The 27786-nt window shown below is 36.0% G+C and overlaps 1 protein-coding gene across 7 annotated transcripts in view; it reads left to right on the top strand.

Moving 5' to 3' along the window:
• The window catches only part of TANK (TRAF family member associated NFKB activator), a 95675-nt gene that overhangs the window by 54795 nt on the left and 13094 nt on the right, over positions 1-27786 (top strand). For 4 of the 7 annotated variants that reach the window (XM_047772731.1, XM_047772730.1, XM_047772732.1 and 1 more), the window contains exons 3-4: positions 5307-5418; positions 6725-6843. In XM_047772731.1, the coding sequence (XP_047628687.1) occupies positions 5307-5418; positions 6725-6843 (231 nt within the window). Of the gene's footprint in view, positions 1-1768; positions 1874-5306; positions 5419-6724; positions 6844-27786 lie in introns of all 7 variants that reach the window. The other 3 variants (XM_047772736.1, XM_047772737.1, XM_047772735.1) reach the window with 3 other exon arrangements.

Below are 27786 nucleotides of genomic sequence, written 5' to 3' on the forward strand. Positions count from 1 at the left end.
GATAATGTGTTGAAAAATTTGGTTGCAGAACAGTTCACAGTTTTAAAGATACATATTCATGTACACAAAATTTTGAAAGGGCAAATACCAAAGTGTCAGTAGTAACCTCTAAGGAGGAATGGAGTACAGAACAAAGCAAAAGACTGTCGCTCTTTACTTTGTACATGTCTTGGGTTATTGTTATGGTGGTGATGGTGGATATTTCGTTGGTTTTTGCACTATTTTCAATAAACGTGCTACTTTTATAATTTTAACAACCATTTTGTTTCTTAATCATTTTTTAGCCTATTTTGTCTCTTTGTAAACTTTGAACAACTAGATTTTTTTGTTGTTTTTTTGCTTGACAGAATGTTTTTGATTCAATGAAGGTACCACACTGATTTCTCAAAAAGAAACTTCTGAGTCCTCAATTATAATGAACTAGAAGAAGGACTGGTTTAGAGCATGAGGCGAATGTGTGGTAAGTCTGGTGACAAACTGCCTCTGTGCAGTGGTAATCAGAGCTTTAGGTAATGAATGTATGCACTATATGCTGTGGTAATAGATATGATGTAGAAACCTTGTTCATTATCAAAGGAAAGGAACTAACATTTGCAAAGAGCTTACTATGTGCCATATATTTTATACATGCCATCTCCTTTAATCCTTCAAGTAAATACTATTTTCATTTCAAAGAGAAAGAAACTAAGGCTCAAAGAAGCTGAGTAAATTAATCAGGTCTGAAATACAAGATTGTAAAATAATATTAATTTGTCATAGATTACAATTTGGCATGCAGAGAAATTGGTGAGAGCACTGTTACCTAATAGTAGATAATCAGATTGATAATCTGTCAAATTTCAGATCTCTTAGATAAGTCTTGGTATCAAGAGGGTGAGAGAGGACAGAGTTTATAACTCAATAGTTATTGGAGAATATAGCAGAGAGTGGATTAGGAATGAGCTGTGTAAACCAGCTGTTTGCTAATCCTATACAGTCTCATTTTTTAACCTAAAATTGAAGTTGATACTTTTAGTTTACCAAAGTTTCAACATAAGACAGTTTGTTTCTAAAATGTTATGTATTGGGATAATTAATATTTAATTATCTTCCTTCATGAACTGTGGATCTTCCTATTGAGAGCTTTCATGGTAGAAAGCAGATCCTTGAATAAAGCTTTTGTACTCTTTGGTGATCTCGGAACAATTTGAAAGGTTTTTAAACCAAGGATGTTTCTTTTAATCCATTCAACATTTACTAAATTTCTGTTCTTTTTATATCTGGAGGAAAAGAATGGTAATTTTCAGAATATTGGAATTAGTTCTTGAGGAAGAGAAGAGATAGTGTTTGACCTATTTAAAGTATTATGGATGGCTTAAGGACACTTGAACCTTTTTTTTCCCCATCTAGGAAATAAGTGGTTGGAAAATATATGAAAAATGAGAATTTTCAGTGTCATCAATAGGAAAAAAATCAATTTATAGAACTCCATTTTAATATTTATGAAACCCGTGAAAACTTGTACAGCTGTATGTCCAAAATTATAGAGAATATGCTGCCTTAGATCTGAAGATGGATTGAAATTTTGCCTGGATAAAAGGACATTTCTTAAGATAAGCTTTTTGCTTTATTTATGATAGTCAAGAGTGTATATGAATAACCATTTTTAGTAAATTAAAAATGTGTACTATATTTGATCACTATTGTTGTAACTTTTGTTTCTGAACACTGAAAAAGAATAGAGAGTACATTATGGCACAAGTACCTAAGTACCTGTTTACCTCTTTAGATGCTGATAGACCACTTGTTTTGCTAGTCTTTGGAATTGGAAGGAGTGTCAAATACACAGAAGCCAGAGTCATCTTGGCCAGATGGTGTTTGATACAGATGGATGGTTAGTTGTCATGCAGATCTCCTAGTTGGTAACTTGTTGCTGCCATCTGACTCAAAGAATCATTCACACACACTGGCTGTCAAAAGCATCTTCTCTTCTGTCTGTTTTAGCTGTCATGTCTGTGCTCTGTACAGAAGTGTTGACAAGACATTGCTGTTGTACATTTTCAATGTGGTTGTTAGCGATTTTTCTGTTTTGTAGGGTCTTTGGTAGTGCTGGAATGTACTTGCTTTGTAACTATATTGTTGTTTTTTTTTCAAAAATACTATGACAGTGCAACAATTATCTGATCTTTTAAGAAGATTTTTTTAGATAAGTTTATTCACATCTGTTCAATGAACAAAATCATTTAATAAAAAGGAAAAAAAAACTTCTTGTTTCTGCTGGTTTCCAAACACTGAATTCTGCTGGTTATTTCCCAGTGTGATGTGATATCCTCTTCTGGACTTTCCCTCTCATAGCCTGTGGTCAAAACCTTTATACTATTTTCTGAGTATGTATTTTCTCTTCTCAAATTACTACCTTTTTTTCTGATGGTGTAAGCTTCCACTTTTTTCCCCAAAAAGAAGAAACATCTTCAGACATTGCCTTTTTTTTTTTTTTTTTTTCATCCCTTTTCTGGAACATAATTTCCTTTTGTCTTATTCATTTACTGACCAACTTCTCTTTTTTTCTTATTTCCTTTGCAGAAATATAAGCAAAACCTTTTCTCCATTCCTTCAGGTCATTTCTGAAGACATACCTATTTCTCTTATATTTCCTTAACAACTTAGTTTTATTTAGTCAACTAATATTTATTGAGTATCTCAATATGTGCCAGGTGCTCTGCTATACTCCAGAGAGACCAGGAGAAAATAGTCTTTGCCCTTGAGGAGGTCATAGTCTAAAGGGAAATCATACATATAAATAATTGGGCCAGAATGCTATAATTGATATAATGTAAGTATGTGGAAAGAGTGGTAAAAGAACATGGATCATTGCTATTCTATTTCCCCTGCTATACTTCTAAGAGTATTTTTTTTTTAAAGTATTACAGAATTTGCTTGAGTTTATAAACCACTTTATTAAGTGGCTTGAGAAATAGCTCAAAACTTCAACTTGAAATTGTTGTTGATCTGTTGATTTTTTTTCCAATAATGAGTACTTTTCAGCATTATTCATTTATTATGATACATTATATGCAGATGTGCTCAAGTATGTTTTTAAGCCTGAAACTAGAAGATGAAAATTAAATGGCAGAGGCTTTCTGAGTAGGTTCCAAAAGAAAATATAGGCCATTTGGTTTTTCATTAAGGTGAGGAAATGTGTGTGTGTGTGTGTGTGTGTGTGTGTGTGTGTGTGTGTGTGTGTGTGTGTGTGTAGTAGATGGAGAATGGACTGAGGCTTAAACAACAAACATTTATTCTGGGCCTGTCTCTAACTTATCAAATTTTTTTGTACTGGTTACTTAATGCTGGATAGAGATACTTATCAAAAAATAGTGAAAGAATGGGTAATTATTGGTTGATGTTTATGAAAACCTTTGAATTCTTTAGAAAAAGTTCTAAATACACAGAAGTAGAACAGACTGTAACATCAATGTATGTGCTGATCCCTGAGCCCTGATGGCTCTATATGGCCAAGTAAATTTAAAGTATTACAGAATTTGCATTAGAGGCTTAAATCTAACAGTCAGTGTACCCAGTCTTTCTAGGGGCTTGGATATAAATTTATGTAGGAATAAGAAATCTTATTCTGGGAAACCTGGCCTTAGCCTGGAATTTGGTATCTAAGTTTCTGTTCTGAGACTCTTAGTCATAGGACATAGATACAGAGAGATTCACAAGATTCATTCTTCTATTCATAACAATAAAATTTACTTGGATTTTCTCTTAATTGGATTCTTTGTCTTTTTTTTTTTTCAATTAGCACATACTGAATACCCCCAATGTATAAGTTACTTTGCAGAATTCTGTGGGAGTATCTGTATAAGACTTCCCTCAGGCAAGATGCAAAGACAACATACCACTTGGGTTACTGAACAGCTTTGTCAGTTACTCATGTTTTAAGTATAATACTTAGATTCTACCTTTTACTTGGGAAAGTGTATTTTGCTTCCATTTCTTAAGCTAATTTATTTTGGGAAACTAGGAATAACTATAATTTTTAAAGAACTTTAGGCTTATTGGTCTCTGAAAATAATAGAGTTTACTAATTTTGAACTCTCATTAAGAATCAATTCAAAATCAAATATTTAGTATCTACCGAAGCACATTTCAAAATTATTGACACTATTTCATATTTCAAGGAATTTACAATTTAGTTATCTATTAACTTGTTATTCTAGTGATAGAAGTCAGTAAAGAATTCTCTATTATTTTTTGGTAATATATTTTTAAGACTTTGTACTAATTTGATAATCATAATGGAACATTTTCAGATTGCAGGTTTGCAACATTTGTATTCCCTGATAAAAGCTTGTGCCTTCTATCATTGCTTAATTCTCACAGCCATTGAAATAAAATAGCAAGATGAATGGATTAGAAATAAAAGGGAAATTGTGGTATTTAAGATATCCACTAGAAATTAACTGTGTGTTCTCTTGACTTCTTAAAACTCAATCTTAGAAATTTCTGATCAGTATAATTTTGTAATTTGTACTTGTTCCTTTGATTTTCATAGTGTTTTAGTTATAGCTACTTACTTTACTTTTTTGTACTCTAAATTCAAAGGTATGTTTATTTAGGGACTTCTCTTGTGGCACAGTGGATTAAGGATCTAGCATTGTCACTAGAGCGGCTTGGGTCGCTTCAGTGGCATGGGTTTTATCCCTGGCCCAGGAACTTCCACATGCTACAGGTACAACCAAAAAAAATAAAATATCATGTTTTTTTAAAAATGTTTATTTAAAAGACATGAAATCTTAACTTTAAGTTAGTGGGTATCTTTATAAAATAATATAGCATCCATTTTATCATTCATGGTTTTTTTAGTCATCATTAAGGATTAAATTCTAAATTACAATTTTTATCCAAGAAATCATACATTGAACTCTAGTGACTAAAATGTCTTTGAGGTGATTTTTAAAAATTTATGGTGTTTTAGGTGTTGGAATTCCCTCATAGCTCAGTGGGTTAAGGATCCAGAGTTATCATTGCTGCGGCTCTGCTTACAGCTTTGGCACAGGTTCAGTCCCTGGCCTGAGAACTTCTGCATGCCATAGCACGGCCAAAAAAAAAAAAACACTTACAGTGTTTTAAGTGTTTTAAATTACTTAATGTTTGTAATGATTATAAATACATTTCTGGATCATAATTTTCAGTTCATAAATAAATGCTCCAGTACCTGGAAAATGGTAATAGGGGTAACTTATATCTATATGTAATTATTAATGGACAGTAAATACATTTACGTGTCTGTCAGTAAATATCAGGCTAACTGGTTTTTATGTCAGCAGACTGAGAACTATGAGCAGAGAATACGTGAGCAACAAGAACAGCTGTCACTTCAACAAACTATTATTGACAAGCTAAAATCACAGTTACTTCTTGTGAATTCTAGTCGAGGTATGTTCATGTTAAATTTTTATGTATTTCTTAAACCTCTTGGAGAAGAAAAATATGGAAGTCAAGTTTTTCTGTTTTATTTCTCTATTATTTCTCACTAGTACTGATATTTTAATAACTGTAGTACAGTTACATAGTATGTTTATTTAAGAAATGAACACTTGAAGGAAATGGCAAAATGGATAATCACATATACTATATGGTGGAACTCGAAGTTGATAAAACTTCTTAGTCAACACTTTGCCAATAAATAGAAAAGGCTTTTAAAATTCCTATTACCTTTTAAACCAAAAATTCAAATTCTAAGAATGCATCGTAAAATATTTCTTTAAGTACTCAAAAACATGTATGTAAGGATGCTCATCACAGTAAAATTTCTAATAATGGAAAACTAGAAATAAATGTTCAGTTATAGTTATTCATATAGTGAACAACAGGTAAGTATCCAAAAAAAGTGATGATAATAGGTGTTCACTTCCTAACAAAAGATGATTCTTATGTGAATTTATATACATTGGAAAAGAAAATTTCTGATAAAATATAAACCAAAGTGTCAACAAGAATAATTCACAGATGATAAAAATTGTGGGTAGCTTTTAATTTTCGTTTTTCTTGACATGACTGTATTTTCTAAGTTTTCTATAATCAGGGAGTACTTATGCAAATAATTTTCTTAAACAAGAAATGCTTACCTGGAAATATGACTTAAATAAAAGTCTAATTGCTGTTTCTGGTGATAAGCTACAAAGAGCATACTTCCAGTGTTCTAAATTTTACGTATTTTATATACTACTGATATTGGAAGAGTAGGGGTTTTGTATGTTTAGTGGGAATGAAAGTAGAAAAATATGAAGCAAATATGCCATAATCTAAATGAGCAAATCTAAATTGTCAAAGAAACTATTATCTAAAGAATTTTTAAAACTCAACAGTTTAAAAATCACTGCTCTTAGTGGTTAACGAATCCGACTAGGAACCATGAGGTTGCGGGTTCGACCCCTGCCCTTGCTCAGTGGGTTAAGGATCCGGCGTTGCCATGAGCTGTGGTGTAGGTTGCAGACAAGGCTTGGATCCTGCATTGCTGTGGCTCTGGCGTAGGCAGGCGGCTACAGCTCCGATTAGACCCCTAGCCTGGGAACCTCCATATGCCATGGGAGCGGCCCAAGAAATAGCGAAAAGACAAAAAAAAAAAAAAAAATCACTGCTCTTTAAAACTAGGTGTTTGGATTTGTGTTCTCTTTACTTTTCCAGGTGGTACCAAAAACAAGAGTTTTCCACTTATGTCCATGAGGTTTTTGTCTTTCAGATAACAGTTATGGTTGTGTTCCCCTGTTTGAAGACAGTGAAGCAAGGAAGGATAATTTGACTCTTGATCAGCCACATGATAAAGTAAAATCAGGAATACCAAGAGAAAAAGAATCAAAGGTAGACTGCGCTGCCGGTTTATTCTCTAATGGAAATAAATGAGAATTAGGTTCCACAGACTTATTGAATTATTTAGTCAGTATTCTATCACAGTTGGGGTGGGCAGGAACAAGGGGAAAAGTGGACAAGATTCTTTTCAGTCCTAACACTGCTTCTGCAAAAAAGCAAAATTCATGTGCCGATACGTAGCACATCTTGCTCATTTTATTTTCTTAAAGTACACACCCCACTAGAATTCTAAACAGAAATCCTATATATATAAACAAGTGACTTGCATGTTCCTAAATATCTTTGAAGCATTATTTCCAAGTAAAATAAAGGCTTAAATAAGTTAAATAGTAAGACACAGATGATTCTGAGCTAGAAAGTAACATTCTAGTTTTTTTATTTGCCTATGCTGAATTAAAAAACAAAATCTATTTAACTAGTTCAAGCAGAAGTCTTCATTGAAGCAATATGGAAAGGAATATTTTATATCTGTAGAGAGACATGTACAAGGATGTTCATGCTACGTTGGTCAGAAACAACCTAAACATCAGTAGCAGAGTGGTACATTTTTACAGTTAAATATTTTAGGAATATTAATATACCTAGATTTCAAAAAGTGTTGAATAAAAAAATAGAAATTACAAAATGATAAAATGGGGAAATGTATGTAGATTTTTAAACATATAAAACACTATGACATCATTTATAAAAACATAAATATGGAGTTAAAAGTATAAAAACATGCAGGGATGTTCATTAGAAAAATTAAATTGAGGGGAAGAGACTGTGATTCTGGGAAAGGAATAAGAGTTTCAGTTGTATCTGTAACTTTCCTGTTTTGAAAGAAAAGTTCTGAACCAAATATGGCAAAATTGTAATGCTTGTTAAATCAGAGTGGTGGATATATAGATACATTATTCTCCATGTTTTTCTGAATCATTGAAATTTTATATGTAAAAATGAATTTTTTAATGAGACGAGTTGGGTTTTTGTGGGATGAAACGGCTTTTGCATAAAATAAGGTCTTCTAGCAAATGAGGACTCAACATACACAAGACAATTATGTGAAGCGTGTAATATTTTATTTCCCTCTAAATAAGGTAGGAGATTTTAACTTTGTGTGTCAAGGTTATTCAGTTACCAATCCCATAACTAAGACTGTCTTAACTTGTTTTTATTTAATATCAAATCTGAGAAATTCAGAGAAGAAGTTCTCTTTTTCTTTTTTTATTCTCTTTGTCCACACCCACAGCATGTGGAAGTTTCTGGGCCAGGGATCAGAACCTGAGCCATAACAGCAACCCAGTGACAACACTGGATCCTTGACCCTCTGAGCCACAAGGGAAATCCTGAGAAATTCAGTTTTGACACTTCCCCCATAAATAAAAATTTAAGAAATGAAAAATTCCCTACAGTATCTCCCAGTTCCTATTCTTTATTCAGAAACCACACCACTGGAACATGTTTAGGTTTATTTGCAAAAGACAAGATTCAGAAACAGTGATTCCGACTTAGAATTTCATATTTGAGCCTATTATAGTAAATTTAAAAATGATTGAACTACAAAATGCTGACATAAATTTAGTGCTTATGCAAATATTTGCAGCCCATTTTCCTGTTTCAATGACTTCTTGTTTTTTTTTTCAGTGACTTCTAAATTTCATTATTTACCATTAATTTTTAGTCAAAATTATTTTATTTATTCCAATTATAACATCTATTTGAAGATAATAAAATATCTCCATCTCAAAATCATAGGTATTTTTGAAAATAGCAACCTTGATTAGAACAAAAGGGATGATGTGAAAGGCTTTAGGTATGTTAATAATTTAGATTATTCTAAACTATGATAATTTGTTATTTTTGAAAAGTTTAGAGTTTGTCAATTAGTGTTCAAAGGGAACCTTCAACAGAATTCTTTTTTAAATTACATTTGCTTTAATTTTATAAGATGTCTATATCTCTAAAATATATATTTGAGTACCTGGGCTGAAATTTAGTGTAAATAACAGAAATCATGTCAAAGATGGCTTATTTCCAAAAAATTAATAATGTTGCATCAATTGTTATTTCATGGAAGGCTAAGAAAAAATATATAAAGCTCCAAGTAAAAAATAAATTTAAACTCAGCGAGAAGTTCCCGTGTAGCACAGAGGAATCTAATCCAACTAGTATCCATGAAGATGCAGGTTCAACCCCTGGCCTTGCTCAGTGGGTCAGGGATCCTGTGTTGCCATGAGCTGTGGTATAGGTCACAGAGGCAGCTCGAATCCTGCATTACTATGGCTGTGGGGTAAGCCGGCAGCTGTAGCTCTGATTCACCCCCTAGCCTGAGGACTTCCATATGCCATGAGCGCAGCCCTCAAAAGCAAAAAAATAAATAAATAAAATAAACTCGAGTTCTCTATCTTTACTAATGGGGAATTTAACAGGTACATATTTAATACTTTGAATAGCTCATCAACTCAGTCTTCTTGTACTATAATAAAAATTAAGGAGTTCCCGTCATGGCTCAGTGGTTAATGAATCTGGGTAGGAACCATGAGGTTGCAGGTTCGATCCCTGGCCTCACCCAGTGGGTTGGGGATCCGGCGTTGCCATGAGCTGTGTAGATGCGGCTCGGATCTGGCATTGCTGTGGCCTTGGCGTAGGCCAGCAGCTACAGCTCCAGTTGGACCCCTAGCCTGGGAACCTCCATATACCACAGGTGTGGCCCTAAAAGGACTAAAGACAACAACAAATTAATTAACAGTCTTATATTTCAGCTTTTTTGTCTTACCATATATATCTAAAGCCAAAATGCTAATGAGCACTAGACATATAAAAAAATTAAAGAGAAGAAGAAATATCTTCTAAAAGAATGGATAAATTGGATTTATTGAATATTTAAGAGCTGGCTGTGTATTCATTGTAAAAAATTAGGCCTAATTTAGAAAACTACTGGCTGGTTGAAATTAAAATATTTTCCATTGGCATATATGTTGATCTGTGCTCATTAAGTTATAATTAAATTCACTTTTAGCTAATACAAGTGAAATCCTTTTCTTAAGAATTTTGAATGATGTGGATATATTAAGGTTTTTCCAAAATGAAAAAAAAAATTTCATATTGGTTGCAGTTTTGTAAAAGCATGCATGTATACACAAGACATGCATGTATACACTAGAAAACTGCTACTAACCACTTATATTCCTTTTCTCCTCCTGTTTAGTGGGTAGTTTGAAGATTTCTTTTAAACTCTTATTTAGGACTTGGTTAGATTATTTGAGAAGGGAAAGACCCCTATATATTCTATCAAATGACAACTATGGCTTCTTTGGAGAATGAGACACAGAGTAGAGGGAAAAGGAGTATGTTGAAGGGAAAGAGGTCCTTTTAGAAAATTATATTTGAGAAATATGAAATTTAGAGTTCTGTTCATGATAATCCTACACAAAGAGTATGTTAAGGGTCCTTTGATTTCAGCATTGCCATGAGCTGTGGTGTAGGTCACAGATGCAGCTCAGATCTGGTATTGCTATAGCTGTGGTGTAGGCCAGCAGCTGTAGGTAGCTCTGATTCGACCCCTAGCCTGGGAACCTCCATATGCTATGAATATGGCCCGAAAAAGACCTAAAAAAAAAAAAGAAAAAGTGCTTTGATTTCTAAAAGGACATAGAGAAGTCAGGATAGCAGAAGTTGTATCACTAAATGAATCCTTAGTACTGTTTGTAGGTTAGAGACATTAGAGGAGAAGTACTCAGTTTAATGGAAAACCTGAGTTTTACCTCCTGTACACCATAGCAGTTTGCACATTCTTTTTTTTTTTTTTTTTTCCTGTCCTTTTAGGGCCGCACCAGTAGCATATAGAGGTTCCCAGGCTAGGAGTCTTATCGGAGCTACAGGTGCTGGCCTACACCACAGCCACGGCAATGCCAGAGCCATGCTGCATCTTCGACTTACACCATAGCTCACAGTAACACCAGATCCTTAACCCACTGAGAGATGCCAGGGATCGAACCCGCAACCTCATTGTTCCTAGTCAGATTCATTTCCGCTGCACCATGATGGGAACTCTCGAGTAGTTTGCACATTCTTGATGAGGACTCATTGTATTATCTGTCATATAACAAAGGACCCCAAATTTACTCCAATTCTTAGCAAAACTATTTATCATCTTACCTTTTATGAGTCAGAAATTCAGGAGTGACTTAGCTGGGTGGTTCTGCTTGGGATCTCATGTGATCGAAGTCAGGATGTGCGGGCCAGGGCTTTCAGTCATTTGAAGGCTTGACTGTGGTTGGAAGATCCACTTCCAAGATGGTTGTTGGCAGGAGACCTCACCAAATGGGCTCTCCTCACAATGTATCACCTATCTTCCTCTGAGTAAGAAAGTAAGAGATCCAAGGAGGGAGCCACAGTGCTTTCTACAGTCTAGTCCCTAAAAAATCACATACCTGGAGTTACTGTCGTGGTGGAGTGGTTAATGAATCTGACTAGGAACCATGAGGTTGCCAGTTCGATCCCTGGCCTTGCTCAGTGGGTTGTGGATCTGGTGTTGCCGTGAGCTGTGGTGTAGGTTGCAGATGCAGCTCAGATCCCGCGTTGCTGTGGCTCTGGTGTAGGCTGGTGGCTATGGCTCCGATTAGACCCCTAGCCTGGGAATCTCCATATGCCTCGAGAACGGCCCTAGAAAAAGCAAAAAAAAAAAGACAAAAATAAAATAAAATAAATAAAAAATAAAAATCACATACCTTTGCTTCTACTTCATCTGTACATTGGAAACAAGTCACTGAATGCTCCAGAGACAAGAAAATAAGCTCTTGAAGACTATCAGAGATTTCGTAGGCATATTTTTAAAGCATTATAAGGATTGTAGATTGCGGTGTACAGAGGAGGGTACCAAAAAATCCTGTTAGTATTAATTGCAGATGAAATAAATATCATAGCTAATTATCTTGAGAATAATTTCAGCAATTCTAATATGAATATAGACTTTCCAGAGGATATTGACGGAGCAGTGCTTTTTTTTTTTAATTTAATTTTTTTTTTATGGCCTCACTTATTGCACATGGAAGTTCCCAGACCAGGGACTGAATCCAAGCCACAGCTGTGACCTATTCCAGATCCTTTAACCCACAATGAGCAGTGCTTTAGAGAACCAAGAAACTGTTGCATGTTATTACTTACTCTTTTTTATAACCAATTTTAAAAATTAAAAGTATTTGTATATAAGAAATCAAATAACAAAAATGCACACACTGGTTCTTGGCAAATACTACTATCTCATGTTCAAGACACCATTGTCAGACATAGGAACGTATGTCATGATAGCAGTTATTATTTAACAAATTTTGTATTTTAATATAAATACAAATTGGCATTGTTTAATTCACTTTTTTTAAAAAGCTGGGATTGTAATATACTGGGTCATTTTTATGATCTTGAAAACAAGATTTTTTTTATAATACTGCTTCTGGGAAGCACTTCACTTGCCAAATTAAATGCTATCCTAGGTGACTAGGGTTAGATGAAAATTTTTTTCCTCATCTTTCTATCCCACTTTTTGTTGTTGTGGAAGTTACAACAAAGGTGTAGAGTGTTTTGACATAAAATATGTAGAAAGCAATAATATAGAATACATAAGAGTTTAATGATACTGGTAAATTTTCTTCACTCATTCATTTAGTAACTCTGAACTGCCCTCTAACTGATTTAATAACCAAAATAGGCCTCATTGAATATTGTAAAGTTATTTCAGATTCTAGGATCCAAGATGCAAAGTAAATATTATATGAGTTTATTCGAACTTTTAACTGTTTAGAGACCATGTGTTTATGTGTACAAAGAGCTGTTTTTATGCTTTATTTCTGATTATGTATATCTTCCTCTGAGTAAGAAAGTAAGAGATCCAAGGAGGGATATGTATATATATATAATATATATATATAAAATATATGTATATATTATATATAATATATACATATATATTATATACACATATAATATGTATGTATATATGTATATATAATATATATACACATATAATATATATGTATATATTATATATATAATATGTATATGTATATATATATAATTTTTTTTTCTTTTGCCTCACCTGCAGCATGTGGAAGTTCCCAAGTCAGGGATCAAACCTGCGCCACAGCAATGACCTGAGCTGTCACAATGCCAGAGCCTTAACTGCTGGGCCCACCAGGGAATTCCTGTAATTTATTCTTTACACATGTCTTTTTTCATCTGAGTTACATGCTTTAAGCAAAAGTTTAAAAATACAAAGAATTCAGTTGTTACTGAAAGATGCCAGGCACTTGGCATATTTCTAATGTAGCTATCATTGTGATTAGATCAGCAGATAACATGGTAACCTTGAGGCGAAGGAAAGATTTTTTTAGGTTTAGAATAGTAAAACAGTGATGGAGCTGTGGAGCTGCCATCAGTGCTAACATTAAGGAAATAAGATGTGCTGTACCTGGCAGTTGCAAGTAAATATAGAAGCTCTGACATGTTTGAAGAAAGCTGATGTCTAAAAATTCACTTGTCAGTCACTTAGACAGGAAGTATTTATTGAACTCCTTCTATTTGCCCAGTCTTGCTAGTCCTCGATAGGAATAAAGAATAAAAGAAAAAAAAAAAGACAAGACAAGATCTTCCCCCTTTAAGGAGCTACAGTCTGGTTGGGGAAACAAAGATTTGGAGACCCAAAGCAATTAGCAAGCATTTTAAGACAATGTGAAGTCCTAGTTACAACAAAATGAAATCCTAGTTATCATTTTATGCATAGATAAAGAATATAGGATCTTCCCCTTGTTGGTATAGTAGGTTAAGGATCTGGCATTGATGCAGCCGTGGCACAGGTCACAGCTGCGGCATGGGTTTGGCAATCTCTGGCCCAGGGATGCAGTCACAAAAATAGAGTTAGAATGTCTCTTCAGCCCTGATTTTTCTTGATCAAGGCATAAAGGCTGTTTTTTCGATTTCAGTAAGTTGGATCTAGCCCTCCAAAACAGTATTATTTCTTTTCTTAATATGGTATAATGTATCATCCTAAAAGTTCTCAAAATCTGTTTTGAAGATATTTGTTTTTCAGAGTTAAAAATGCTTCTTGTGATATGTTGTGGTTGGTGGCTTTGGGGTATTTTGTGTGAAGTTTTTTTTGTTCTTGTTGAATTATATGAACACATAGATAGGAGTGAGTATTTTAATAACCTTTTTTTTTTGTCTTTTTGCCTTTTCCTAAGGCTGCTCCCTCGGCATATGGAGGTTCCCAGGCTGGGGGTCTAATTGGAGCTATAGCCGCCGGCCTGTGCCACAGCCGCAGCAACTCGGGATCCAAGCCACATCTGCAACCTACACCACAGCTCACGGCAGCACCAGATCCTTAACCCACTGAGCAAGGCCAGGGATCAAACCCGCAACCTCATGGTTCCTAGTTGGATTCGTTAACCACTGAGCCACAATGGGAACTCCCTAATAACATTTTTATAAACTGTGGATAGTCTTTTTTGATACTACACTCAAACTTGGCAAGTGGTAGTTTCTTAATGTTAGTTGCAGAATAAAAGCTGAAACCAATGAACTTTTTTCTATGTTAAAAACCATTGATCTGTCTTATATTTTGTTGTTGTTTTTGTTTGTTTGTTTTATTGAGGTATAGTTTATTTACAAGGTTGTGATAATTTCTACTGTACAACAAAGTGACCCAGTCATACATATACATATATCCATTCTCTCTCAGATTCTTTTCCCACTTACGTATATCTCTGTGCATATGCCAGTGCCAAGCCCTCAGTCCATCCCTCCCACCCCCTCATCTGTCCCCATTGATAACCATAAGTTTTTCAAAGTCTGTGAGTCTATTCTATTCTGCAAATAAGTTCATCTGTATAATTTTTTTTAGATTCTACATGTAAGTCGTATCATATGTTTGTCTTTCACTGTCTCACTTCACATAGTATGATAGTTTCTAGGTCCATCATGTTGCTGCAAATGGCATTATTTCATTTTTTATGGCTAATATTTCATTGTTTGTATGTATCACATTTTTATCCATTCCTCTGTTGATGAACACTTAGGTTGCTTCCTTGTCTTGGCTATTGTATATAGTGCTGCAGTGAACATTGGGGTGCGTATATCTTTTCAAATCATGGTTTTCTCTGGAGAGATGCACAGGAGTGGGGTTACTGGATCATATGATAGTTCTATTTTTAGTTTTTTTGAGGAACCTTCATATGGTTTTCCATAGTGGTTGCAACAATTTACATTCCCACCAACAGTGTAAAGGGGTTCCCTTTTCTCTACACTCTCTCCAGCATCTACTGTTTGTATGCTTTTTGCTGATGGCCATTCTGACTGGTGTAAGGTGGTACCTCACAGTGGTTTTGATTTGCATTTCCCTAATAATTAGTGATGTTGATCATCTTTTCATGTGTTTTTTGGCTATCCGTATTTCTTTGGAGAAATTTCTATTTAGATCTTCCGCCCACTTTTTAATGGGGGGGTTTGTTTTTTTAATACTGAGCTGTGGGAGGTATTTATATATTTTGGAGATTAATCCTTTGTGAGTTACTTCATTTGCAAATATTTTCTCCATTCTTTGGGTTGTCTTTTTGTTTTGTTTATGGTTTCCTTTGCTCTGCAAAAACTTTTAAGTTTAATTAGGTCCCATTTGTTTATTTGTTTTTATTTTCATTACTCCAGGAAGTGGGTCTGAGAAGATATTGCTGCAGTTTATGTCAGAGAATGAGTGGTTGGCCTATTTTTTCGAGTTTTATAGTACCTGGTCTTACATTTATGTCTTTAATCCATATTTTTGTGTATAGTGTTACAAGCAACTGTGGTCAATTAATCTATGACAAAAGAGGCAAGAATATATAATGGAGAAAAGACAGTCTCTTCAATAAGTGGTGCTGGAAAAACTGGACAGCTGCATGCAAAAGCATGAAATTAGAACATTCCCTGTATTGTATTTTGAATGTATCTTTAATATATGTGTGATTTTGTAGCATTATAAATTGGTCACTTGGAAACTACTGATTCACTGGACTATGCAAATCTTCCAAATATTGACTTATTTCATGATATAATATTTTAAATTTTTTCATGGACAACAAATCTTGTTTTCCTTAAAGTGGGAAACTAGCTTCATTTGCTTTTGAGGAAACATCTGAATAACCATAGCTTGCATAATAGTCATTCTTTCAAGTAAAAATGGCATTCCATTTAAAAAGTGACTAGTTCAGCTTGCAGCTCAAACATTGCACAAGTAGTTTTTCCGAAGACAACCCTGTACTTTAGTATGAAACAGAAGTCCTTGTGTGTACTTCCCATTTTTGTCACACAGAATATTAAAAATGGTAACTTGGGCTCAGAATTCAATAAAGTTAATAATTTTTACTGTGTCTTAAAAGACATTCTTTGTGTGTATATATGTGTATAACCGGGTCACTTTGCTGTACAGCAGAAATTGACAGAACATTGTAAATCAACTATAATTTTAAAAGAGACATTCTTAGGTGAAACTGGCTTCTTTTTTTTACTGAGTACATGGCATTGAAAAATATAATGACTACAGTTTAGTATCATGGCCTTGGTCGTACTCAGGTACCAGCAGTTTTACTCACCATTGCTTTTGTACCATCAGTATAAATGCCAGCACAATTTTAAGAAAGGCAAATAATATCTAATACTATTGTCACAGTTGTTGACCCCATGAATTTCAGGGTCTTGGATTTGACTTTACTCTACCTACAAGCTAATTAGTTAACCAGTTGCTATTTCATGGATGTTGGAAGAAGATTCAAAACTCCTGGATCAGAGAAAAATGGTCTTTGTTACTTTTAGAACAGCAAGCAGCTATAGCATTATATTTGCATTGATTCTGTGGTAGCGGGCACAAGGTAGACACACAGATGGACACCTGCACATGCAATGGGTTGCATTAAAGGAGAGGAACATTAAGTTTGGGAAACCTACCATTTTTATAGCAAGCAGTAAGTACCCTGCTTGTTGGCTGAGAAGGAGATATTGCCTCATTCCTCAAGTTTGTCCTTTGCAAACACAACCTTGAAAAATGTCCCAGGTAAAGAGCAATCAGAGCCTTACATTCTTTTGTTTGTTTATTTTGGTTAGGTGGGGTTTTTTTGTCTTTTTAGGACCACACCCATGGTATATGGAGGTTCCCAAGCTTGGGGTTGAATCGGAGCTGTAGCCACCAGCCCACACCACACCCACAGAAACGCAGGATATGAGCCATGTCTGCGACCTACAGCACAGCTCACGGCAATGCCAGATCCTTAACCCACTAAGGAAGGCCAGGGATCCAACCAGGATCCTCATGGATACTAGTCAGAGTCGTTTCCACTGAGCCACAACAGGATCTCCTTACATTCTTGACATGCACAGTGAAAATGTGCAGGGATACTCAGGGCCCATGCAGGTCCTCTATACTAACAGTGAATCCTTTGAAGGGCTCTCAAGACCCCCAATGAACTTAGACTATATTTTGATAACCACTGGTTTTACCAGATTATATTTCCATTAAAAAATCATGTTGCCTTTTTTCTTTTTTCTTTTTTTTTTCTTCCACTTTTTAGGTCCACACCCACATCATATGGAGATTCCCAGGCTAGGGGTCGATTTGGAGCTACAGCTGCCGGCCTACACCACAGTCACAGCAACGCCAGATCCAAGCTGCGTCTGTGACCCACACCACAGCTCACAGCAATGCTGGATCCTTAACCCACTGAGCGAACTCAGTGAAGCTAGGGATCAAACCCTCATCCTCATGGTTCTTAGTTGGATTCATTTCCGCTGCACCACAAAGGGAACTCCCATGTTACCTTTTTTCTCAGTAAGTTACTTACTTTTCATCCTACTGAAGAAATGTCATGCCCTAAGAATACTTTAGCAAGTCCACAGTTACCCTTATTTGTGCATGGAGATCATATTGCTTGCTCATCAGTCCCTTTCACATTTACTGAGTAATTGTTTTACATCTTTATACTCTGAATCATTATACCTGTAAATTGCTTCTGGCTACCTGTCCATACTTACTGTATTAAGTCTAGAGCAAACTGAGTTTTGACTCTAACCTGTTAAAAGATAGTGTGGTGCCTGATGTATTTCGTGAGTTGTTCCGCAGAACCCTAGACCTCTGAAATGCTGCATACTAGGTATTCTGTATAATTTTTAAAGGCACAAGAATGTCTTATAGGATCCAAAGTCAACAGTTAGAAAACTTCTTAGCTTCATTTTACTACATAATCTCTAGCTAGCACTTTCCCCAATATTGTATTTTATAACTCTTATTGAGTATTCCCCTTTAAGATATTGCTAGAATTCGATGGGGGAAAGATGGAAAAGACTCACCTGATTTTTCATTTGCACCTAAAGTGTTATGTTCTCTCAATGTCTTCATTGCTTGCTTAAGGCACTCTTACCATGTTATGAAAGCCCTCTTTTTCCCTGAAGGATTTTCTTTTCTTTGCCAATTAAGACTTATTTTCATACACTTGATACTTTAAGTCAGATAGATAGATAGATTCTAGAATCCTAATAAAACTATCATAAAGTAGTTCCCAGGCATTCTATAAGTCATTAACTTGTGATTTTTTTTTCTCCACTAAGTTCCTTTTGGAAAACCAAATAATTCCAATAGCTTTTGTTTGGATAGCTTTTGTTTTCTCTCTCCCATTGTGTTTATCAATAGTGGTGTGGTTTTTATTCCATATTTGATGGATTTTACCCACTATTATTTCTATCCCTAATAGCCCTTCACTATTTAACATTAAGATTAGCATGTTCCTGTCTACATTGCATCCAGATAATGAATTGTCCAGATTCCCTGAAAGTGTCATCTGGAATGTATTGCAGCTGAATGGCCAATGGCCGCAGTAAATCTTGCTTTCCTTCTTGATGCTGCTGCTTGAACATTCTCTCCTCCTCTTTTCATGCTGCAGCCTCAGAATCTCTATTCTTGTCCCTAAGTCTTGTTTCTCATCTTGGCCTGAGGACAAAGTGAAAACTTCTTTATAAAGCTGAATCTAAAGCTCTCCCTCTTTTTTGATAAATGTCCATTTCTTTTTTACATGAAGATAATAGATCTTTATAGTTATTTTTATTTACTGTTTTTCTTGGCAAAGTAAAAGGTTAATAGCCCTTTATCAGACCCCCCATTTTTGTTTTGAATTTTACTATTCCAGGAAAGCCTAATCTCAGATTCTTTAAGGTTTTATCTTTCCCTAAGATTTTTTGATGCTAAGGAGAATGGCCTTACATTAATAAAGGAAAATGAAGATTACCAGTATGTATCGGATTTGAGGAAAAGGTGATTATGTTCTTTTAAAACTTAGTGCTCTGCAATAGCGAATGGAACAAGTAAAAATATATTGGATTGAAAGAGAATTAAGAGTGGCTCTCAAGAGAGAGTGAGGCTAAAGATACAAACTTTAGGAGAATACTCAAAAGACTTAACCTAAGAATGAATAATAAGAAACGTGTATAATGATGAAGAACAGTGTCTGAATCTGAGAGAAAGCCCTCATTTTTGATCCAGAAAGAACCAGGACCAATGAAAATAGCAAAACTTAAAAAGAAAACCTAAATATTATACTGGTAGCCAAAAAAAGTCTCAAGAAGGAAGAGCTCTTCACTAATGTGAAATGTCAAATGAGCATTAAGCAGAAGGCGAGCTTTAGAAAAAGTCATTGGATTGGTGATTAAGACATCTCTGGAAAATCATGGTGAACCCTCAGGAGAATGGAGGGATTTAAAAAAAAAAAAATAGTTTGGAAGTTCAGCTTCTGTTACAGAGGAATGAGTACTGAACAAACCATCCTCTACAAATAACAGTAATAACTGTATGACATAACAACAACAACAAAAAAAAAGAACAACCACCTGAGGACTTTGGATATTAACTTTGCATATTTTGAAGAGGAGTCAAAATGTAGTGCATATAATTGGCTCAGTGCGTATCTCAGTTTTCTGTGGTTTTGTCCTGAGGGTGGCCACAGTTGTAGTGACTGAAATTCCACTTGAAAGCCCTCCACCATTCTGGCTGGAAGAACCAGGAAGGAAAATGAGCCCAGGATAACCGTGATTGCTGTAGAGTGAAGGAAAGAGCCCTAGAGAGGAGAGAGCCAGAGGAAGAGAGCTCGAAGTTTTGTGTATAAGCTGAGCCCAAGTCTCTGGCTCTCCCAAAACCCAATGATGTACGGGCAAACTGAAAGCCGTTTGCAGCTAAGGCATCAGAGAGTGAACTGAGATCTGAATTGCTGTTCTTCAAATGAGTGACAGTTTTTAGACTGAGTTTAACCAACTTAATTGCCTGCAAAAACAAAAATATCACCACCCTTTGGCACCATGTAACATAATGATCCCCAGCATAAAATTCATAGTATTTGGGGTACAACCCAAAATTATTCATATTTGGCAAGTCAAGAAAATGTGACCCAGTTTCAAGAGAACAGATACCAATCCTTAGATGATGCAGGTATTATCAGACAATGATTTTAAATCAGCTACTTTATCTATGCCCAATCATCTAGTAGGAAGTAGTTAAGGAAGCAAGAAGAGGATTAAGGTTTTGAGAGGATAGAGTTAAGAGTGGGGTATCCATGGTTATGCTTCGTCAAATGGTTAACATTTAATAACAAGTTTGAGAAATACTTAAAACTATGAAATTTTGGTTAAGAAACATTGCCAAATTGCCACTTCGAACAAGTAAGCTTGTTTGACAGAACTTGAGTACATCTACCTAGGTGATTTGGGGGTGTAAAGTTCTTCTTGGACATTCTTGAGCACAAAAAAGGCTTTACCAAAGGTTTTTTTCCCCAGGCAATATTTAAACATCAAAACTTGGCTTATAACTATGCCTTACTGAGAAATATATTCATTGTATGACAGGTTTTAGAATCTTAAAATAGTTTGCATCAGTGCACTATGTAAATGTTACCCTTCTTTATCTACCACACCATGCTAGATAACCTTACTACTTCACTTCTCTCACAGCCAAGACCTGTGCCTGAGAATTTAAGAGCCTGGGGCAGTAAGGCTTGGGTTCCAATCACAGCTACTCCACCAACTAAACTGTAGACAAAATACTTGACCTCTCCAAAGCCTTAGTTAATATAGCAAACTTTAAAATCAAAGTACTTGGAGTCCTGTTGTAGCTCAGCAGTAACAACCAGACTAGTATCCATGAGGACACAGGTTCGATCCCTGGCTTAACTCAGTGAGTTAAAGATCCGGCGTTGCCGTGACTTGTGGTGTAGGTCACAGACTCAGCTTGAATCTGGTGTTACTGGGGCTGTGGTGTAGGCCAGCAGCTGCAGCTCTGATCCAGTCACTAGGCTGGAAATTTCCATATGCTGTGGGTGCGGCCATAAAGAAGGATAAAATAAAATAAAAGTAGTCGTTTCACAAGACTATGTAGATTAAATTAAATAATTAATACATGCAAATAGCTTAAATAGCAGCTATTTTCATGAAGATATTTTCTGTTCACCATGGAAATGATATAAAATCAGTGTAGAAAATGAAAAGGGTTTTCCCAAACCATTTCTTTTTTTTTTTTTTTTTTGTCTTTTTAGGGCTGCACATGTGGCATATTGAGGTTCCCAGGCTAGGGTTGCATCGGAGCTCTAGCTGCCGGCCACAGCCATAGCAACTCGGGATCCAAGCCAGCCACATATGTGACCTACACCACAGCTCACGGCAATGCTGGATCCTTAACCCACTGAGTGAGGGCAGGGATCAAACCTGAGCCCTCATGGATACTAGTCAGATTTGTTTCCGCTGAGCCTCTACGGGAACTCCCCAGATCATTTCATCTTAAATGTAGCGTTCAGAGAAGGTGTGAGGGAAGTATGGGAAACCTTACTTTTTTTAATTGGTCGCTGAAGTTACTTTTCCATTTTGCATAAGGTCACAGCTACAATTAGATATTTCTTCCTATTAAGAAAATAAATCCAGGGGAGTTCCCATTGTGGCTCAGTGGTAATGAATCCGACTAGTATCCATAAGGACACGGGTTCAATCCCCAGCCTCACTCAATGGGTTAAGGATCTGGCGTTGCCGTGAGCTGTGGTGTAGGTTGCAGACCTGGCTGGGAGATGTTGCTGTGGCTGTGGTGCAGGCCGGCAGCTACAACTCCGATTTGACCCCCTAGCCTTGGAACTTCTATATGCCACGTGTGGCCCTAAAAAGCCAAAAATAAATAAATTCAGGAGGCTATATATATATATATACACACATACACAAGCAACCTAATAAAAAGTGAAAGACTGGAGTTCCCGTCGTGGCGCAGTGGTTAACGAATCCGACTAGGAACCATGAGGTTGCGGGTTCGGTCCCTGCCCTTGCTCAGTGGGTTAACGATCCGGCGTTGCCGTGAGCTGTGGTGTAGGTTGCAGACGTGGCTCGGATCCTGCGTTGCTGTGGCTCTGGCGTAGGCCGGTGGCTACAGCTCTGATTTGACCCCTAGCCTGGGAACCTCCATATGCTGCGGGAGCGGCCCAAAGAAATAGCAAAAAAAAAAAAAAAAAAAAAAAGTGGAAGACTAAAAAGGCAGTAGGAAAGTATTAATCTCATTCTGCTTCAAAATGCATAGAATTGAAATTACAGTAATTATTTTTCAGTAAAGTTTTTAACATTTTTTTGATGTTTTATTATAACATTGAATTGATAGAAGTTTTTTGGGATTTACATTAAACAAGAGCCCTGTAAAGAACTTGGAAGTAATTTGGATATTTAATTTTATTTTTATATTGTTTATTTTCTTACCACTTCCTTCAAAACTCTGGGATGGATCCCATTTTGCCCTGGAATTGTTCCCACACTGGCAGTGGATTTGCCTAGCACACTGCATCATGTGGAACAGACAAGGCTCCTAGGATTTGTGCTCCTGCCTTTCTGAATTTTCAATTATTGAGAGTGAGAGAACCATATATTTCACATGGCCATAAGTGAGATACAAATAAATACAATTTCCTTGTAGTTCTTAAAATTACTTTTGTCCTCAGACTTACTATGCTTTTATATTCTTATCAAATCTCTTGTAATTTTTTTCTATTCCTATTACTACCTTCATCTCTTCCCTTCCCTTTCTCTGCCCTTTTCTCATTTTCTCCGTAATTCAGCCATATTTAGTGCTTGACTTCACCATAACTTATATCTCTAAAACTGGTAAATTCGGAGTTCCCACTGTAGTACAGCAGATTGTTAGGGATCCAGAGTTGCTGTGCCTCTGATTTGGATTTGATCCCTGGCCTGGGACCTTCCATATGCTGTAGGTGTGGCCAAAAAAAAAAAAAAAAGAAAAGAAAAGAAAAAGGAAATCTGGTAAATTTAGCCTTAGTTTCTCTTTTAACATTTCATTCTGAGTTTTAAAAATCTAAGAGAGGAGTTCCCGTCATGGTGCAGCGGAAATGAATCTGACTAGGAACCATGAGGTTTCGGGTTCAATCCCTGGCCTCACTCAGTGGGTTAAGGATCCAGCGTTGCTGTGAGCTGTGGTGTAGGTTGCAGATGTGGCTGGGATCTGGCTTTGCTGTGGCTGTGGTATAGGCCGGTGGCTACAGCTCCAATAAGACCCCTAGCCTGGGAACCTCCATATGCCACGGATGCAGACCTAGAAAAGACAAAAAAAGACCAAATAAATAAATTAATTAAATAAAAACAAAAATCTAAGTGATAAATGAATTTTAGAGGGAATTTTTGATGTGAAAACTGGAATAACGTCATAGTCATTGCTATAATTCAAATACGTACCCTTGAAAACTTAATCCTTTATTCAGTATTAGACTTTTAAAGTTTAGATTCCTTCCATATGAGAGAATATACCTATAGGTGTTAATGAGTTTGAATTGAGTTACCTTTAAAAGTTCTGTAACTCAATTTAATTTTGCTGACTTTAGTTGCTTAAAATCTTTAAGAAAAAAACATGATTCTGATTAAAATTTTTTATTGCATTTCTTTTCCCCTAGCTTTATGGAGTTATAAGTTGACAAATAAAAATTATATATATTTACAGTATATACAACATGATGATTTGACATGTGCATACATTATGAAATGATTACCATAGTCAATCTAATTAACATAGTCATCACTTCACAGTTACTTTTCTTTTTTATTGTAGTGAAAACATTTAAGATTTAAACTTTTAAATGTTCAAATTTCAAATATACAATATAGGAGTATTAACTATAGTTGCCATGCTATACGTTAGACCTCCAGAACTTATCTGTCCTGCATGACTGAAACTTTGTACTCTTTGACCAGCATCTCCCCATTTCCTCTCCCCCAAATCCTGGCAACTACCATTCTTTTTTTTTTTTTTTTTAATCTTTTTTTTCTTTTTTTAGGGCTACACTTGTGGCATATGGAAGTTCCCCGGCTAGGGGTTGAATCAGAGCTGCAGCTGCCTACCTATGCCAAAGCCACAGCAACAGTAGATCCAAGCCTCATCTGCAACCTACACCAAAACTTACAGCAACACCAGATCCTTAACCCAGTGAGCGAGGCCAGGGATGGAACCCACATCCTCATGGATACTAGTTGGATCCTTAACCTGCTGAGCCACAACAGGAACTCTAGCAATCACCATTCCGCTCTGCTTCTATGAGTTAAACTTTTTTTAGGTGCCACATATAAGTGAGATCACGCTGTATTTGTTTTTCTGTGCTTGCCTTTTCTTATTTTACATAACATATTGTCCTCCTGGTTCATCCATATTGTCTCAAATGACAGGATTTCTGTCTTTTTATTCCCCCACCCCCTTTTTTTTGGCTGCGCCTGCAGCATGCAGAAGTTTCTGGCCAGGGTTCAAACCCAAGCCACAGCAGTGACAACACTCAAGTTTTTAACCACTAGACCACCAGGGAACTCCATGATTTCCTCCTTTTTCAAGGCTGATTATTCACACACACATACAATATTCTATTGCGTATATATCACATTTTCATTATCAACTAATCCATCAGTGGACATTTAGATTGAATTAGTTTCTTGGCTATTGTGAATCATTTCTGTATTTCTCATGTGGATTTATAAAATGAACAAAGTACTTTCATTTTTAGTAGCAAATATTAAAAAGGCAGGCATTGGGGAAAGTGTACATTTCTTTCTTAGAAATGTTGATATCTAACAGATTTTAGATTCCAACACAAAATCATTTCCCAGAGTTCCCTTCGTGGCTCAGTGGTTAACAAATCTGACTAGGAACCGTGAGGTTGCGGGTTCAGTCCCTGGCCTTGCTCAGTGGCTTAAGGATCTGGCATTGCCGTGAGCTGTGGTGTAGGTCGCAGATGCGGTTTGGATCCCATGTTGCTGTGGCTGTGGTGTAGGCCAGTGGCTACAGCTCCGATTCCAACCCTAGCCTGGGAAGCTCCATATGTCGCAGGAGTGGCCCTAGAAAAGGCAAAAAGACAAAAAAAAAATTTGCCATTGTTTTTGCAGTAAGAGTAAGAAAGTTTTGGACTAATGAAATATTAGCCACTTTTTGTTTTTTTCTCCTTCTTAAATATCATTACATATTCAACTAGGCCTTGAACAGAACATTTTTTTATATAATACGCATCTATGAAAAGCTTAAATTGATTTACACTAAAACAAATTCTCCCAATTTACATAAGAGGAAATTTAAGGAATCATTTCACAACGTCTTCCAACTGTTTCAAATGGGTTTATCTTAATGATTTAGTTGAATGACTTCTCCAGTGCCATACTGGAAGTGTAAATGAAAAATACGACGTGTAAAACTCTTATTTCAGTATTCATTCCACAAGTTCGCCATTTCCAAACTAGTACTTGGAACAGTTTATAATGTTAAGTATTTTAAGTTTTAGTACCTCAAAATAAATTCGTTTGTTGAATGATTTAATGTTTAAAATCTCCTAAAATAAAATATTCAGAGTTCTCTTGCTTTCTTATTTGAAGTTGCAATAACTTCAACTTCCTGTGGTGCAGGGTCCACCTGGATAATATTTGAAAATAGAAAAATATAAGTTCTGTCTTCTAATGTTTACTTATTCTTTGGGATGCTCAACAAACTGTAATCTTCATTAGGTAAGATAATTTAGCATTTAAAAGAAAGTCTGAGTTTCTGGGGAAGGTGTTGGAGTTGCTATTGACTATACTAATCTTAAATCCTTTGGGGAAAAAAAAACATCATTTTCAGAAAGTTGTGTCAAATTGCTACAATGGAAAATAATAACATTCTACACCTACTCTGGATAAAACTCTACTTTAAAATGTCTGTCAGAGAACTTCCCCCCCACCTTTTTTTTTTTGAACTGACATATTAAGGTCTCAAATTTTTTCTTGGGATGAAGGGGTGTAAAACTTTCATTTGGAATAGATTTACTTGGTGCAAATGATAGTACAGTACATTGGTTAGTATAATCAGTAATGATTTTCTTCAACAATAATAATAACAAAAATTTTAAGCAGAGCTATTCCTCACCCCAAAGAAACTTGAAGACCTTCATTTAGATACTTCATTGGCATACCCCCATCAATTCACCCAAGGAATCTTTTCAAGATACATTCCCCCATACCAGTTATCAAATCTAAACATCACAGAAGTAAGTCAACACCAGTTATTGTGGTACGCCAAACAAAAATTTATTGTTCTTTTTCTACCTTTTCCTTCACCTTTTTTTTTTTGGTCTTTTTGCCATTCCCACGGCATATGGAGGTTCCCAGGCTAGGGGTTGAATCGGAGCCGTAGCCGCCGGCCTATGCCAGAGCCACAGCAACACCAGATCCGAGCCGCATCTGCAACCTACACTCCACAGCTCACGGCAACACCAGATCCTTAACCCACTGAGCAAGGCCAGGGATTGAACCCGAAACCTCATGGTTCTTAGTCGGATTTATTAACCACTGGACCATGACGGGAACTCCTCCTTCACCTCTTTCTTCTCGCCCTCACCTGAGTTTTTAGATTTCTTTAACTGTAGAACCAGTCATTTCTATTTTTTGTCAAAATCAGTATTTAGAAAACTGAAATAGTCTTCATTACTACTCCCTGTAGTTATATCTTCGTTTTCAGGCTAAAATTACAGAGCACTTATTTTTGGTTCTTTCTAGCTCCTAATAAAATTTTTTTTCATGTTGAGAATTTCTTAAAAGAGACTAATCATTCCATTTAATTAATCACTTGTTTTGTTATTTACTATCTTAAATTGTCACATCTTCTCTGATTTTGTTGCTATTGATATAAATATAATATAACGTAAGAGTTTGTTTTCATAGTTGTAGCTTCCTAAATGTTGCTTAGCTTTAAAATGTTGACTTTTTCCTAGTCCACACTAAAATCCATTGAGTGGGAGTTCCCGTCATGACACAGTGGTTAACGAATCCAACTAGGAACCATGAGGTTGCAGGTTCAATCCCTGGATTAAGGGATCAGTGGGTTAAGTATCTGGCATTGCCATGAGCTATGGTGTAGGTCGCAGACGTGGCTTGAAGCTGGCATTGCTGTGGCTATGGCATAGGCCATTGGCTACAACTCCAACTAGACCTCTAGCCTGGGAACCTCCATATGCCGCGGGAGTGGCCCTAGAAAAGACAAAAAAGCCAAATAAATAAATAATAAATTAAAAAACTAAAATCCATTGAGTATTCTAATTGCACATAACACTAAAGAACAACCTTGCCTAACATTTTTTTAAAAACAAATTTCGAATGTGAAAGTATCTTCTGATATGATTGCTTTTATAAAGCTTAAAAATCAATTTTAATCCAGAAGACATGGCCTAAATGTTTGTCAGACAAAAAATATGCAGCAGCAGGAGTTCCCGTCGTGGCGCAGTGGTTAACGAATCCGACTAGGAACCATGAGGTTGCGGGTTCGGTCCCTGCCCTTGCTCAATGGGTTAACGATCCGGCGTTGCCGTGAGCTGTGGTGTAGGTTACAGACCGCGTTGCTGTGGTTCTGGCATAGGCCAG

Source organism: Phacochoerus africanus, chromosome 3, assembly GCF_016906955.1.
Source record: "Phacochoerus africanus isolate WHEZ1 chromosome 3, ROS_Pafr_v1, whole genome shotgun sequence".
Classification (NCBI taxonomy): domain Eukaryota; kingdom Metazoa; phylum Chordata; class Mammalia; order Artiodactyla; family Suidae; genus Phacochoerus; species Phacochoerus africanus.